This window comes from Rhea americana, unplaced genomic scaffold (assembly GCF_003343005.1).
Source record: "Rhea americana isolate MKP2758 unplaced genomic scaffold, rheAme1 scaffold_143, whole genome shotgun sequence".
NCBI lineage: Eukaryota > Metazoa > Chordata > Aves > Rheiformes > Rheidae > Rhea > Rhea americana.
In genome coordinates, this window is record NW_028185517.1 from 2,170,684 (window position 1) to 2,187,571 (window position 16,888).

Sequence of the window (16,888 nt, forward strand, 5' to 3'; positions counted from 1 at the left end):
AGGGGCGGCGAGGCGAGGCGGGGCGCAGCGGCGCCGCCGGCCCGGTGATGCCCTTGTGAGGCGCCCGGGGGGCGGCGGCGGCGGCGGCAGGACGCGCTCCCGCGGGGCTCCCTCCCCCCGGTCACCATTAAGAGGACGGCGATGGAGGAGCTGAGCGCGGACGAGGTGAGCGCCCGGGGAGGCCGCGGCCTCGCCCCCGCCCCCGCGCTGCCCCCGCGGACAAACTTTTCCCGGGGCCGCCTCGGCGCGGCCTCCCTTTCCTGCCCCTTCTGCCCGGCCCGGACGGGCCGTGGCGGGCTCGCCCCGGCCCCGCCCGCGCAGAGCTCCGCGCCCGCGTGGTGAAACGCGCAAAACCTCGCTCTGCCGGGGTCTGCGCCGAGCCGCGCGGTGTGTGTCGAGCCCTGCCTCTAACACATCTTACTGACGCGGGCTGGAACGGGTTTGCCTGTTTCCTGAGTCTTGCTTTGRTCTACCTTCTTTTTTTATCYTTTTTTGTTTCATTTTAAAGTCGTAGGTGAGTTGTAATTAACAGGCAGCTGACATGGTAATGCAGGCTGTTCCTTCCCTTGGAAGGATGTTTTTCTGCTTTTCTTAGGCTAAGACCTCACGCTTTGCTTATTAAAGTCCTGTCAGATGACTTCTACAGAGGTAGCAATCAGGATATCGGGAGTTTCCCGCTGTCCCGCTGTAATATCCAGCTTATGTACAACTTCAGAGCCTCTTTCATCTGTTTCAAACACGTTTCCATATCAAACTGTATTACATGTAATACATGATTATCCGACCAGCTGTAGCATAGACTTATTGCTGCACTTACACTCCAGGTATGGCTGAAAAAAATGACTTTTATTCTATRTTGTATCTTACGGCTGGATTGTAGGGCAAGGCGGCTGCTATTGTTACTCAGGTTTGTATTCTGAAATGTTTTTGATTACTTTGTACACTATGATTTAGCAGTCCTGCTCTGTTGCAGCCTGAACTATGAGGAAGAACTTTGTGGTATTTATTTTATGGGGGTCTTAATATACCTTGGAAGCATTGAGAAAAGAAGTAAAAGTCCCATACTGGGGACAGTGGGGGAAGATGCTGATGTTCCTACTGTGAAAAAGCATGTCTAGTAGACATATTTCATAATTACAGTGTTTATTTTGACCATTCCTTTACCCTGCATCTGATGATGAGGTGTTTTGTGATTAAATTTCAGAGTTATTTGACCTATGTAAGCTTGTTTGTGTCACTGCTCATGTAAGTTACTGACATCATTGAAAACGCTGCATCATGGAACTGAGGTTGCATAAAAGGAGCCCTCTAGTAGGGATTCATTTACCTTTTCTGGCAAAGTGTTTGTTGCAACTGACTTGAAGTTTTCCTATGTCTTTTTGCTACAGTTTAGCTAGGATCAAAGCTGACTGGTTCTTTAGGTTACTGCTTGAGACAAGCATAATCTTGATATATCATTTTAAGAGAGTTATGCTGTCTTTTTTTTTTTTTTCTATTAGACTCCTCATTGAAAAAGACTGAGAAAAGGCCAAGTTTATTTTAATGTCCTTCTACACTTCCACTTTACTATTCCTTGGGGCAGCGGACCCAGGATCAAAGTGAACTGTACAGAAAAATAGCATTCTAAAATAATTTTTTTATCCTATCTGGAAAAACTCTTTATTTGATAGAGACTGAAAGGAAAATACCAGTCAACTAAAGTTGAAGGTAATTGCAAGGCTATGATAGGTTGGATTATCTTCTTATCTTCTGGATTATCTGTAACTTTTTTTAAGTTACAGTTGATACTGGTTTTGAGGCCACAGAATATACTTTAACTTTGAGAGAATATTTTCGATTGTTCTCAACATCTTTCTTCTCTCACTGAAATTTTCTCAGTGTTTACTTTGTAAAAGCATCTGAAGTTGGCATTCACTACAGTCCGTACTAAAATCTTTAGGACAGGAGAAGGGAATATTCATTTTTTCATGTGTGTGAATTTTAGCACGTGATACAGCAAAACCCTAATAGTTCTTTCTTTGCTGTGTATTCTAAGGTCTTGCATTTATGTAATATATAAGATTTTGTCATATGAACAATCACTATGTTTAGAAACCGTGAGAAAAAAGATGGCAGTTTTGCCTGTAGTTGCACTATTACCAGAAAGATGTGAAAGKAAAATTATTTTCCATGACATAAATCACTCACCAAGAGCACTAAATATGTTACTTGGAAAAAAATCTCCTTRATTGTATTAGAACTATGTTTATTTTTTTCTGAATTTGCAACTATTTAATGTAAAATTGTGGCCATCAGCAATATTAATTGACTGGTTTAGTTGGTTGCTTACAAACTCTCACCTTTGATTTAAGGCTTTAAGTCTGAATATTTCTGGGTCCACTAATATGGACTTTTAAAATCAAAGGCCTTCCATGATTGTGCTTTTGGGGGATAGGGACTGACGTTTGCTCAATCAAGTGTATGCCTAAGATATGCACTGTTGTTCTTTGTGGGGATGCTAAAGAGCTGATGCAGAAGCTGGGACAGTAGTACCCTGAGAAGAATGTGAGACCCTGTGAAATCCTCCCTTTTTAAAAATCTATGTAAAAGAGGTAAAGAAAATGTGAAGCAGAAAAAAACAGAAGAATGAGAGGAGAATCAGAACCAGGTCAGAAATCTGAGTTGTGGGTAAAAGATGAGGGACTCCACAGAAAAAAAACAAAACCAAATAAGACATAAAATGTGGAAGAATGGAGCAAACTTAGCATTTTTTTAACATTTATGTACACTTTTTTTGAGTAGTTTRCAAAGCTGTGTTTTCTGAATATAGACTGTGACCAGTGTGATCATATAATGAAGCATTTCTTAAGCTAATTGGGCATGCTTTAATAGATACAAGACAAATAAGGCCATCCATTCAAATGACCCTTTGTTATCCAGATTTGAAATTCTTCTTTGCTGATGAAAGTAGAAGTTGTTCCTTAGAATCTCACTGYGTAATTGCCACCAAAGCAAGTGTTWATACTGAAATACTTTTTTTAACTGAAGGTTAACTTTTTAAAATCTTTCAACTGAAGGTTTGTGAGCCTAGGTGATTAAATTGTACTAGTAAACAACATACCTCTTCCATTCAACCATTGGATTTTTTTTCATTAATCATTTAAACTATATATTATGGAATTACGTGTTGTAGGGAGGATAAGCATTGTTTGTTCCAGACCTTATGTAATTAGTGCTAAATAACTTGTCAATATTATGTAAGACACACAATAGCTTGTCATATGTCACTATTGCAACTAGCTATTGCTGAAATCTGGAGTTGGGTATTACTGAGGTACCCTAAAAGTTCTTAACAAAATATTAAAAAAAAAAAAAAAAAAAAAAAAAAAACAAGCTGCTTGTTTGTTCATGCTGATGTGGATAGTAATTCAGTCTAAAGTGAGAGCAGATCACTTTGACCTCCCACAGTTCTTACATATGTATCATTTGCTATGTGAAGGCAACAGGTCGGGGCCTAGTGTTGTGCAAACAAGCTGTGTCTCCTGAGTCCCTGCTTGCATCCCCAAGCATAAGGCCAATCTTTCTTTTCTCACCTTGATGCTATTTAGTCTTCAGGCACTAGTGAATGAACCTGACAGAAAATATGTATGATTTTATGGTCTAGCATCAGACTTCTGTTTCAGCTTACTCTCTTGCTTTTTATAGTGTAGTATCTTTGTGTTTCTCCCTCTTTTATGTCTCTTAATTTAAAAACTTTAGTTAAAACTACTTGGAAATCTTTAGATCAATTTCAGAATTCCATGATAATTTTAGGTAAACCTAGAAGAATATGACAAGTTAGGGTATCCAAAACCAAAACTGATCCTTTAACAATGGCTAGATGCATCCTCGGGTATGAAAGCTGTCTCTTTCAGTGCGAATATTCTGAGTTTGTCTATATCTTATGTTAATTTGTTCGGCAGTATAAAGGCTAAGTATAATTTGCCTATCATTCTTCAAGGTTTAGGGAGAAATCTTCTATTTGTTTTATATCCTATATCCTATCTAAAAGCAGCTTAGTAAAGAACACTGTGCTGTGTCTGTGCAAGTTTGTTTACTGGGTCCCCTTTTTGGAAATTTTTTCAGGGCAGGTTAATTTCTGAATGTTTATCCCTAGCAAGATAGATGATTGGTGGACTAAGAGAGTGGCAAACACAAGCCAGAAAGTTCAACTTAGCGTCCTTTGGTTTCAACAGCAATGATTACAGCTGATTTTGACGTTACTTCTGCATTGATGTTGTCTAACCAGTTGAGTGGAGGAGTGTTAAGTGGCACAAAAGACCTTGATTATCTGCTTGAAACTGGGAGATGATGAAGAGGGTCTTTATGCAAATCATAGGCTGTGAGGGATATGACCTTGTTCTGAGTAATCAGGGTTTCACTAGGTTTGAGAATACATTGGTAAATATGCTGATTAACATTTGAGTATATACGCATATGTCTTTCTCCTTACATAGCTCCCAGTCTGAAGTTAGGAAGAAATACCTAGCAGGAATAAACATGAATACTTGTGCAATTTCACATCACGCTTGTTTTTTTGCTAAAGAATTATTATTTGTCTTTTTCTTTCAGCCACCTGTGCATATTTGGGAGAGGGGTGTGTGTGTCTCCTTCTCCCCATTCCTGCCTACCACTTCTGTATCTGAAAAACATGGTTCTGGATTCACTGAATGATAAAGAAGCAGCTCTTAAAACCCTAATTCAGCCTCCAATTAGATTACAAATTCAACTAAGTGGTTTTGCGGATTATGTTTTTTGGTACAGCTTTGTGAACTATACACACTTCATTTCAATTGAGCAAGCAGTGGGGAGCACAGGTTTGGGGATGTGACGCTGAAGTTTTTTCAGGTATTCTTTTGAGAACTGAAATACTTTTACAGTTTTTCAGATAAAGAGTTGTGGATAAAAATTACCTTAAATTTTACTGGGAAGCCAATAACAGTTTCTGCTTACAGCAGAACTAAACAAGGTATTTATGTCCCTTCTGCTTTACAAGGAAGAGGAATTAAGATGTTCTGTTCGTAGCCTTTTCTCTCTCTCTTCCCCCCTCCTCTAAGAACAAAAAAAGGATGTATTTTCTCGCTGTCTTCCATATTCATGTGGTGACACCAGTCACGGAGAAGATGTTGTTTCAGACACATTTTTTCCACAGTTCTTGAAGTTTGATTTAATTTGATCTGTTGGTCATCTTCCTGTTGGGGAAGGTTTCACAGGCCCTTAAAAATTACTGTAGTAATGTGACATAGACATTGAATTGACGCATACCTTTTATGTGTTCTTTCGCTTGCTTGGTAGCTTTTCAGGATTATGTGCAGAAATGAAAAATGATACATTACATTCAACACTTTTGTATCAGAATACAAATAGGAAGTAATGTGACTGGCTTATTTTTGCAGGGAGTGAACACCCTCAAATATGATACTCTTGTTTTGTGATGGGTCTGTTCTTACTTGGAGGTGTAAGTTTTGGAATTCGATCCTCTGAGGCAGAGGATAATTTCTGCTTTACATGCTTCAAGTTTCATGGTTATAAATGATAGCTTTTATAGATTTTTTTTTGTCTATCCATTTCTTTCTTATATACAGTATTAGTATGACGCTGTCACAGACTAAGTTTAATAAATCTGTTAAGAATAGTCTTTTGAAGACAGGTGCTTCTCTATCTTGTTGCTGGTAACATGTGAAAACTAATCTTTAAACTATGTTTGGTGCAGTGTCTCTAGGTGCTGAGAGGATGTTATTTACTGTCTTTTGTTGCTTCCCAGAATGCCCCTGTCCAGCAGATAACTTGAAGGTTTCAGAGGGAAACCTTTTTCCTTTTAAATAACTTTCAACTGGATTTTCTTTATTAATATTATGTGCTGTGAAATTAAGTTGAAAGTCATGTTAATATTGTCCCTTTATCAGATTAATGCATTTTTTTCATCAAATGCCAAAATAAATCAAGAGGAGTGAACAGTAAAAGTTAAACTTGGCTTACGCAACCATTTGAGGGACAAAGRGAGTTCTCAAGCGGAAATGGTCTTCCAAGGCAGCAAATACGTATTTCAAATACAAACATCAGAGATGTTTTAACATTGTCACACAGAGCACAGAAATGGCCTTAAGGATCAGCTCCAGTAAGCAGGTTATCCTGAAATGCTTCTGTGTTTGTAGTTTCATGGGAGTAGGTATGCATGTCGTCTAGAAAGACCAAAGAGAGAGATAGTGTGTGTGTGTGTGTGTGTGTGTGTGTATGTGTGTATATGTAATATACATGTGTGTATGTATACAGATACGTGGATTTGCTGTTACTTTATTTCCCTTGCACAGATTCGTCGAAGGCGCCTTGCTCGGCTGGCAGGTGGGCCATCTTCCCAGCCTACTACGCCACTGACATCACCCCAGCGAGAGACCCCACCTGGACCATCTGTAGTAGCACCAGCCCCGGGGCCATCCCACAGTCTAGGCCTAAATGTCCATAGCATGACCCCAGCTACCTCTCCAATTGGTGCATCAGGTAGGTTGGCATTAAAGTAGCAAAAATTTGTCTGTGTGTGCGTGTATACTGCAAGTTATTATGTGACTCCTTTTGTTTATGGCAAGAAGACTACTGCTTGTGTTCTCTCACAAATTACTTTCAGTAACAACAGAAACAAACATTTTAAAATGATGAATGAAAGTACCTTAGTTTTCATTTGCAGACTGTAAATGGTTAGATACTATTGTTTTCTGAGTATCTGTAAATGAAGGCTAGTACTTTAAAATGTAGGTTACTAAAGATTGATTGAAGTCTGTAGTACAGTTTTAAAATATTCTGAAAAGAAAGCTAATCTATCAAGGAGGAAAGAAAAAAAAAGTTCAGTCTTGCAACACATGTTTTTACTGATTGGTTTCTAGATACATTTTAGCAATCAGTCCCCGGTTCATTTCTGATCTTTAATTACTAGGGTTTGGTGCAATTAGAAATAGTGTGAATTGTGACTGCGTTGTCCATATAAGACTATAGAACTTGCTTTCTCATTTGTGCAACTCTGCAATGTTTTTGGAAAATAAAAGTATTACTAATTCTAGTATTTACTGTAATGAATACAAGTAGGAGATTTATGAATGGTAGCTGTTTCAGAAGATAGGGATAATATTTGATGCACTAAAGTTATACAAATGCAGAAAGCATGGGAATTTGGAAGGGTTGCTATGTTGATAGGCAAAAACATGATATTTTTATGCATAATACTACTTTTGACCTTAAAATTGATTTTGAACTTTTATATCTTGGAAATTAAAACAGGCTGGCATGTTTCTCTGGTGTTATCTTTATCTTTATCTGCAATCTTGAATAACATTGCATGCTTTCTGTTGGTAAATCATCTGAGCTTCACAAAACCTATCTCACAGTAAATATGTTAAGATTATTTTCAACAAGGGTGCATGAATTTACAAGCTGCCGGAAGACTAGATATCTCCTAATTTTATTATTTACGGTGCTGTTCCGAACTATGTAGAATTAACTGTTTCCTGTTTATCTTGTTGCTCTGTACCCAGGCCAGGCCAAAGAAAAAATATCAAAGGCATTTCTTGGGGAAAAGCTCATTGTAGTGGAATATAGCACTGCATGTTGTTCTCATGATTACAGATAGCAACTCAGAAGCAAAGGTGACTTTTTAGACTAGTGCAGAGTTCGCTTCCAGCGTTGACTCAGCCTGTGGTTATATGACTATTTTAATCCATCTTGGGTCTGTCTCTGGCTGAAAGAGGCGCTACTCACCACCTCTCCTGCTGTCAGCAGCTGTGTGGTGAGATAGATGGTGGAGTTAATCCAGGCGAAACTATCCCAGGGAAAAGAAATGGTTAATTCTCAAAATATGAGGTCCTAATCAATTTGACTGCACAACTGTATAGACACTAATGCCGACACAAGAGGAGTGGAAATGCATACCTGAAGGTAGAAATGTTCATGTATTGCCTCTGGGTTTGTTGTTGTTTAAAGGGGTCGATTAGTGAAGCCTTTACAGACTTCTGTTGATGAATTCATCCATCCACACTAGACAGTGCTTAATTAAACAGACGAGATTGTTTGATGGCCAGAAACAGAAGGTACCTAGTCACAGTGTAGTGTTGTGCTTCCTACAGTGCCAGTCATTGCAGCAGTTTGATAATGTTCATTTTTTCACACCAGAATAAGGAATATGGTTAAATTAGGGAATTAGGGAAGTGTTTACAACTGATTACCTGCTGTATTTATTTAGCATTAGTGAAGACTTGGCAAACGCTGTGCAGTTTGCAGGAGTTCCTTTGCAGAGGTAGACTAAAATGACTGCAGAGGATTTTAATTCACTTGGACATGCAGAGAACAGCTCCAGCAAAATAATGTCCTTGTAAGCATTCCATTTTGTAAGAAGTTGCATGTCATAGTGAGATCAGACTTATAATTATCACATTTCCAATGGATGTTTTGTGTGCATCTTGAAAATATATTGGAGAGCCTAAAAATAATATATCAATGACAGTCAGATGTGCTGGTTATGTAGTCTTGGTAATTTTTGCTCGTCTCTGCCTGCTGTTGTGCTTCCATTTGATTTATTTCCCTTTTTTTAAGGGAAGACTGTAATTTCAAGTGTCAAGTGTTTTATTTGATCCAGCAAAGTGCAGATGCCAGTGAGTTCTGGAAAATTTGTTGTTAAAAGGTACAAGGTAGGACAGTTGGTTTGAACAGACCTGTTAATGAGTGCTGCAGTATAACCATTGAACTACTTTTTCCTGGTAGTTGGAGTCAGACCTCGAGGTAACGTAGAATATTCTTTTGYTCATCTTTATCTTGATTATTTAGCCTGATGTTTTCTCTAGTACCCTTATCCATCAAATAGCAGACTTTTTCTTTGAGGAGTGTGCCTTTTGCTTGACTTGAGGAAGACTGACCCTTTATAATAAATTGATGATATACTGAAAGAATTTTTTTTTTTTTTTTTTAAAAAGGCATATTGGAATACCTTGCTGAAGTTAGTCTTCCATTGCCACCAAGAATATATTTCTGCTAGGTTTTATCTCTAAGAGAACTGCATTATTGAAGTTACCCTTTGAAAATTACTTTTATATAGGTTTACCCTTATTGATTTTATTGACTCTGTTCAATTCAGAGGCTATATCTGATATTTCTGTATCCTTGGGTTTTTGTGGAGGGACTGTGCTAGTCTTTCAGGCCTGTGCCTGAGTCAAAGTTGTAATGTGCATCCCTAGAATCCCTGGGCTGGAGGAAATAGTTACCCATTTAGAAGTTAAGCAGAATTTCTTTTCTTGACATTTCCCTGCTTCCTATGTGAAATGTTTTGCAAATGTCTAATATTGACAGATAGGTGGTTAAGTGAAATCTTTTCTTGGAGGATCTCAGTTAATATCTCTATTCCTATTTTTATAGTGGAGGCTTAATGGGCTTGAGAATGATGTTTAGGGCTGTAGCTGAGTATCATCATTCAGTAATAAACATGTTAACCAAAGCATAGAAGCTCTGAACATAACCAAGTAAAATGTAAATTTAGCGTGTATTTTGTGGTAGATGCAAGTTACATTTGCATTATATTTTGTCTTAGTATACCTTGGAGTACTTTTACATGTCCTCAGTTAAACACCATAGGTGTTTGGATAATCTGCTTGTTAAGTTCTTTTCCAAATACCAAATTAATTTTGCATCACATATCTTTTTTTTGCTTTTTATATGAAGATCTGATTGTCTTCTGGATACTGACTAATCTTCAAGGAGTTAAACGTAAACCRCTTCTATAGATAAGGAAGTAGAACAACAATTTCTAAGCAGAACAGACTGGAGAATTTGGAGGTCTTGCCTCTCTGCTGTCCTCTGATCAGTGCACTGCATGGCATGTGCAGCTCAGTGACCAGTGTCCAACATCCACTGGAAATTTCATGTCAGTAACCCTAAGATCCTTCTTCATCTAGGCGACTTCTGAAGCAACACATGCTAGTGTGAATGTTGTTTATGTAGATAATAAGATATCTCATTGAAGTATGAAATCTTTCACGTAAGTGGATTTAAAAAAATGAGCCAAAACAAGTTAGTCTTATACACGTGCAGCTCTTGTAAAGCGGTATTTGTTACTCAAGATTAAATCATTGTATTTAGAAACTTCAGTGGTCACATACAAAACATTTTTACTGTTTTTAAAGTTATATTTTGGTAGAATGAAGTACTTCTTCCTTCTTCCCATGCTGAAATCTAGTTGTTCTTGAGTAAATTGCCTTCTAAATGGGATTTTTTTCCTTCTGCAACTTTTTCTATAAAAATGAATTTTGTTTCAAGACTTAGAAATGCTTTGAGAAGGCTATGCTAAAACTAACAACTTGTATCAAAGAGCATGACTCTGATCTATTCTATTTTGCTATTGCTACTGTTAACTTCTGAATGAGTTACTGCCATAAACACAAGACAAGCTTGAGCTTTTCAGTAGTAACACTGAAACACAGCTAGTTGTGGAATTTAAAAATAAGTTGTCAGTCTAGTTTACGCTTTTACCTATAGCCTAAAACTGTTTGGGGAATGTCTTGTAAACAGCAGGCAGAAGAACCCAAAAGAATGAAGTTCACTGCTACTTTCATTTAAAACAGACAGAATAGCGATATCATTTCCTGTAAAATTTCCTTCTCTTTATTGGCATGTAGATATCAAGCTGCAACTATAATGTCAATTACTGCTGTTTTATTATTAATCATGACATGAACCAGTATTACTAGGCACAAATTTTAGGAACAGACTCTGCTTAAGAGAGATCTCCTTACAGATGCTGGTACAACTCATTCAGCTTTGATTGCTATTGAATGTATTTTTTTTTCTGCATTATTTGGAATTATGCAGACAACTTTCCTCCTACCGTTCCAGTATCTAATGCTTCTCTGAATAAGTATTCATGCTAAGTGAATCCGTCTGGTAATATCCTGAAGCTCATCAGCTACACTCCAAAGCTATGTTTTATATTGCTCTTTCCACTTGCTGGAYGTACACTTAGTAGTGTGTGTTGTTAGGACTTCATGGATGTTTATGCTGTTTTTGTGCAGAACTGCAAGGAAAAATGCYGATTATTTCCCAGTACATTGTGGGAAAATTTGTCTGGTGGGAAAAATGTGAGAACTTCAGTTAGTTTAGCCTTATAGCCTCACCTGAGTTGCACACAGTGTGAGGTCATATTCTGGTAGAACTGACTTTAGAGGAGGCTTGGCAAAGTTTTAGGGCAGCATCATTTTGCTACCAAGTTTAGCCTTTTTACCTGCCTGTTAGAGGAAGAGAAGCTGCTTCTCATTGCTTTTGATCATGGCATTGGGGTGCYACTCAAGCAGCCTGAAGGGAACTATTAGCAGCCTCTCTCAGCTGTGAGATATGGGAGGGGGGAATTATATTATGTCAATCCAGTCATAAAGATAAAAATGAATTTCTATATAATCTGCTCATGATGTAGACTGTTGGGGGAAGAGTAAATATATGGTTATTTCTTTATACAGAGACAACTGAAGCTACAAGTTCATAACTCTTTTGAAATTTGAACTTGACAGTGATTTTGCTYTTCTGTGACATTATTGACTCATTTTTTTTTAAACTAGACTTTGTTTTTAAACTTTATTTTTAACTGCATGTACAATGATTTTTTTTTTAATTGACCTCTGAGTTGACTTACTCTTCCAGTGGTCACCTTGAAATTTTCAGTGGGTTTTGCTTTTTAGCATATGGATTTGATGCACATTTCTCACTTAATGAGGTTGGAAAAAGGAGGAAGCATGTGAGTAAAAGGACATAGCGTCCCTTACTCTTCCCTCCAGCTTTCTTCTGAGTACTGTTATAAATACCTGCTAATTTATATATTTTGCTATAGTTCAATAAGTATTACTAAAGCCTGACATCAGTCACATACTTAGCCTATATGTAGCTTTTAAAACCAAAATGTTTTCTGGTGCTTTTCATTATGGGAGCGAGTCTCTGCACACTGTATGGCTGCAAATTTAGTTTTGTTCCTCTGTTATAATGCAGGTAAGCATTCCCATAGTGCTACTGTAGATTGGCAAGGGGAGGTAGAGAACCTGATTCTGTGGTCAAATATGAATATTATTAATGTTTATTTTCAAATGCATTACTGAGAATGCTTAAGAGATGGATTAAAAAATGGTATCCAGAATGGCACTTCCTCTCCTTTTCCATTCCAATAATTGTGTGATGCCTTCCCATCTCTGTAGTAGTAATCTTGGTGGTGCCTTTTCTTTAGGAGTAGCCCACCGAAGCCAGAGCAGCGAAGGAGTGAGTTCACTCAGCAGTTCTCCATCTAACAGCCTTGAAACACAATCTCAGTCTCTCTCTCGGTCTCAGAGCATGGATATTGATAGTGTCTCCTGTGAGAAAAGGTAAAACACGCAGCTTGTATAAGCTGACAAATATTGCACCATGCAATAATAAAAACCGCTTACCCACAGAGGAAAATACTTTGTTATTTGTCACTTCCAACCATGTTAATACAATAGGTTTAAATGTTTTAAAATGACACACCGTTTAGACCATTGTAATGCTTTTTTAGTCCGATTTTAATGGGAATTCCTATCTTAAAATGATAAAAGATGAAAGATCATCTCAGATATTAAAGGATGAGCATGTCTAGTGGGGTTGATTCAGCTACTTTTTTTAAAAAAGAAAAGATGGGATATGATAGCTCTGTGTTTCATATCGCCTACTGAAGAAATACAGTATGTTGTTTCTTGAATTCAAAGTAAATGTAGTATGAAATACCTTTCACAGCTAGTGATTTTTAACTGCTACTGTGGATATGGCTATTCCAGTTGAATCTGTTCTTTCTGTACTGCTTTTGCCTAAGGTGACATGTCTTCAGTCAGCATCTTGCAAAGGAGCTTTCAAAAAGCTCATGGGCTCTTTTCTTATTTCTGCTTACAGCATGTCCCAGGTAGATGTGGATTCAGGAATTGAAAATATGGAAGTTGATGAGAATGATCGCAGAGAGAAAAGGAGTCTGACAGATAAGGTTAGTCCCTTCTGTATTGGCTGTTTTCTCCCGGGTAGCATATGTGGGCTCTCTGTTGTAACCTTGCTCTTGAATGTCATGGGAAAAAACTTTCAGGTTGTGTGTTTTAGTGTTAAAGATGCTGCTTTTTTTGTTGTCAGTGTAATGTACACTTCTGTTCTGTAAAAAGTTAGTTTTGGTTTATGAAGACTTCACCTCAGACTCAGTAAATGTTGCCTTTGCTTATGTTACTGTGTTTTCCTTCACTGACGTCGCCTTATACAGCTGCCAGGTTTGCAGTCTGTAATTTTCCTGAGTTTTGCCTTGTGTTCTCCCCAATTGCAAAAAGGGCGATGTTTTTCAGAGAAACTGTCAGAACTGTGTGTGGGTAGCTGTCCCAGGTGATGGAACTGAAATGGGAGCAAAGGATTTAGATTGGAAGAATGATGAAGAATTTTAGTTTGCAGTGAGTTATCTGATAAATCATGTATCTCCATGTTTTGAATAGATAATTGGGGAGACAGTATTCTTAATAATATTCTAAGAAAATAAGAGTACTGGACTATCAAAGTTTAGATGGGAGCTAAAACCCTTTAAAGTAGGAAAAGGAAAGCAGGTGCGAAGCTTTGATTCACTTTTAAGATTTTCTTCTGTGATTTGATTTTTAAGGTCCATGTGAAATAAAGCTATAAAGAAGTGGTACATCAGTGTAGTCAAGAGAGGTTTCTACAATTCTTGCAGTGCTCATTAAATGCCTTTGTTTATTTCTGCACTGTCAGTAATAAGCTCAGTTGGTAAAAGCCTGGCTTAAAGCCATGTAACAGTAAGCCTGCTGCAGAATCGTTTCCAGTCAATTCCTAGCTGCAAACCAGGCAGTAAGACAGCTTGCATTGTGCTACTGTGAAATAAATAGCTTGGAATCAAGGACAATCTTGAATGGGGGGCCCCAGTGGAAAGTGAAACAAAGCTTTTCAAAGTTGGCTCAATTCCAGCCCAATTCCTCTAACTTTGTGATGTCTCCAGATGAGTAAGTGGAAAGGAGACAGTGTAGTTCTCATTTAAAAGCAAGAATTTTTCTTGCCTAGTTATCTGGATTGAAACTTTTTTTTAGATAAATAGTTAGAAGAGGTAAAAGTATATGACATAGCTGTATAATACTAGTGGAGTGATTATGTCAAATATATTAATGTACCATAGTTTCCAGTTTATTAAATAGTTTGTGAGGAAAACTTTGAAAATAATACAATTCTAGTAGCTGGTGGAAGTCTGTGATGACTCTAGACTTACCATATGTCATGTCAGAGCTAAAGAAAAACTGATCTAAAGAAAAATTTCAAATGGCGTCTTTTATTTTTAAAACATACGTTTTGTTCAACCACTTCCTCTGAAGGAAAAGAGTATTACTTGATACAAGTTTACTTTGTATTGCTACATTATACTTTTTGAAATAGTATCAGATACACTTTTGGTCTAGGAAAAATCTCCCAACTCTCACAGTRGAGTGATCTCCAAGCTGAAAATTTTTCATCTTTAAAATTCCATGCATTGAATTATCCGTTTTGTGTGCTGCTTTTGCGAGCGTAGGGTTATGTTGCTGACTTGTCATAATCCCTTTATTTAGCATAGTAAGGTGCAAATGTGGAAACTAACATGTGGAAAAACAAGAATAGCATAAATGAATCTAAGCAATTCTAATACTGGTTCTAGTTACACTTAGGAAGGCTCATCATAAGAAAAATTACCATAGATCTATCCTATCTTAAATTTATTTTCTAATTTTCCACTATGGGCTGACATCAGACAGACTACGAAGTTACAGGTGACTTTTGCTTTGAGCCGTATAGTGTCATAGGATGCACGTGATTACAGACTTTGACAATAATAATGTAGGTGCTCCTATTAAATACATAATTTTAGCTTCTTGGCTAGAAATTGAAACTAGTAGAGTTGAAATGGGTAAGTAACCAGCCACCAATCAAAGTGTAAGGATCTGTGCTATCTCATTGTTTTTGGAATGAAGACATTTTTCCCCTTGTACTTTCCAATGATAGTTATTGTAGGCTGAAACTAGCTTTTATGTTGCAGGTATTTTTGAAGTGCTTTTAGTGCAATTCTTCTTTAAAATGACAGTTTGATTCTTGCATGCCATGGTTCTGCGAATGAAGAGTAATGAATTCACATATGCTTTGAAAATGTTTTTAAATGCAAGCTCTACTCACATTGCAGGGGAAATTACTTGAATTTTATTTCTCTGTATCTTACCGTTTTCCCAGGTGCATCCTCAAAGCTGCATTAGGATTGCAAGAGCCCTCCCATTTAACCCTTGTTAGCCATTATTTGTGGTAGCATTGTTTTTATAGAAACTTTTTACTTAGTTTTGAGCACAGCATATTTTATTTCCTTTTTTTGGAAGAAAAGGGAATGAGGCAAATTCTTGAGTCTTTTGTCCTGTCCTGACTTCATCCAAGTGAAAGATGCCATTCCTTGGACAAAGACTGAAGGGAAGAAATTCTGGGGATCCTTGTAAGCTCACCCCTTCTTGTGCTTTCATTTTTAGAAGAAACTGTTAAAATACCATATGTGCGCARAAACCTTTTAATTCCATATTAAGGGAATCAGCAACCCAAGTTGCTGTTTAACCAAGTATCTTGGTTAAATTTCCCTTCTTATACTGTTTTCTAATGTATTTGGGGAAGTTCTTACTACTGGATTAGTGTATTTCTGCTACATCTATTTTGCATTTTTTTCCTTTTCCCRAATAAATTTTGACAGCTATATTTGTATTCCTTCCTAACTACACAAAATCTGTCATCAAGAGTTAGCGTAAAGCTGTTTAAAGACCTGAATCTGATAAAATTGTGACTTGACTGATACAATCATAATTAATGCAAATAAGTTGTTTTCCCTCCCCTAATCAAGGAGCCTCTGTCTGGGTCTGAAGTATCTGAGGAGCAAGCTTTACAGCTGGTCTGTAAGATCTTCAGAGTTTCTTGGAAGGACCGAGATAGAGATGTCATCTTCCTGACTTCGCTCTCTGCCCAATTTAAGCAGAACCCAAAGGAAGGTAGGAAGCTGAGCTGTAACCATTGTTTGTTTGAGATTGCTTCAGCTGAGCAAAACTGGTGCGTTCTCTGCCTTTGTCTGAAGCTTTTCGTCTCGTTGTTGTGATGCCAGAGCCACTTACTTGCAGGCTTTGATTTCAGCATTGGGAGGAAAGTGCATCTGCTATCAGCAGATGTAGCAGAAAGTGGAATACCTGGAAGGAAACACAGATGGATTGGTTATAGCTCCTGTTGTAGTTAACTGCTATAGTTTTCTGATTGATTTGTGATGTTATCAGACCAGTGTGCTGATATTGCCATATTGCTGGATTTTTTTTCAGAARCTTTTTTAAGGACTTTACGTAGTCTGTCTTGCATTGTAACAGATATTTAGCAGTTCATTTTATAAGCTAAGAATTTTCTGTTATCTTTCTTATAACAAGGTATACTGTATATATTTTGTCAGCTATGAGATATGACCAGATTGAAAATCGCTCATTTATGCGGGTCTGTAAGGGTGGGGTGGTGGTGGTGTCATTTTTTGTTTCATTTCCTTAGGGTCAGAGTTGCTCAACTCAATAGTAGAGAGGGAAAGACAAGACAATTTTAATGATTGATAGTAACAACATTAAGTTGTTCGTGATCTTTTGTACTTTCCATAAAAGTGTGTTTTTTTGTGTAGCTGTAATTTCAGAGCCTAGATACTGTAGACAGAATGATAGTTACAAATAAGTTTGTGTATTCCTCTAGCTAAAGAGGAGGCTGATGACTGTCCTTTTTAGGTGAAATCTCTGATAATGTTAGTAACTAATCTATAGATGAAGACAATAGGAGATATGAGGATATT

General features: G+C 37.5%; 1 protein-coding gene across 6 annotated transcripts in view; it reads left to right on the forward strand.

Annotated features, from left to right (window-relative positions):
• The first annotated feature begins 6 nt into the window (after positions 1-6).
• UBE4B (ubiquitination factor E4B) overlaps positions 7-16,888 on the forward strand; it is a 42,534-nt gene continuing 25,652 nt past the window's right edge. For 5 of the 6 annotated variants that reach the window (XM_085299001.1, XM_085299002.1, XM_085299003.1 and 2 more), the window contains exons 1-5: positions 7-165; positions 6,330-6,516; positions 12,257-12,392; positions 12,934-13,021; positions 15,920-16,064. In XM_085299001.1, the coding sequence (XP_085155127.1) occupies positions 142-165; positions 6,330-6,516; positions 12,257-12,392; positions 12,934-13,021; positions 15,920-16,064 (580 nt within the window). In that variant the 5' untranslated portion in view covers positions 7-141. Of the gene's footprint in view, positions 166-6,329; positions 6,517-12,256; positions 12,393-12,933; positions 13,022-15,919; positions 16,065-16,888 lie in introns of those variants that run through there. The other variant, XM_085299007.1, reaches the window with a different exon arrangement.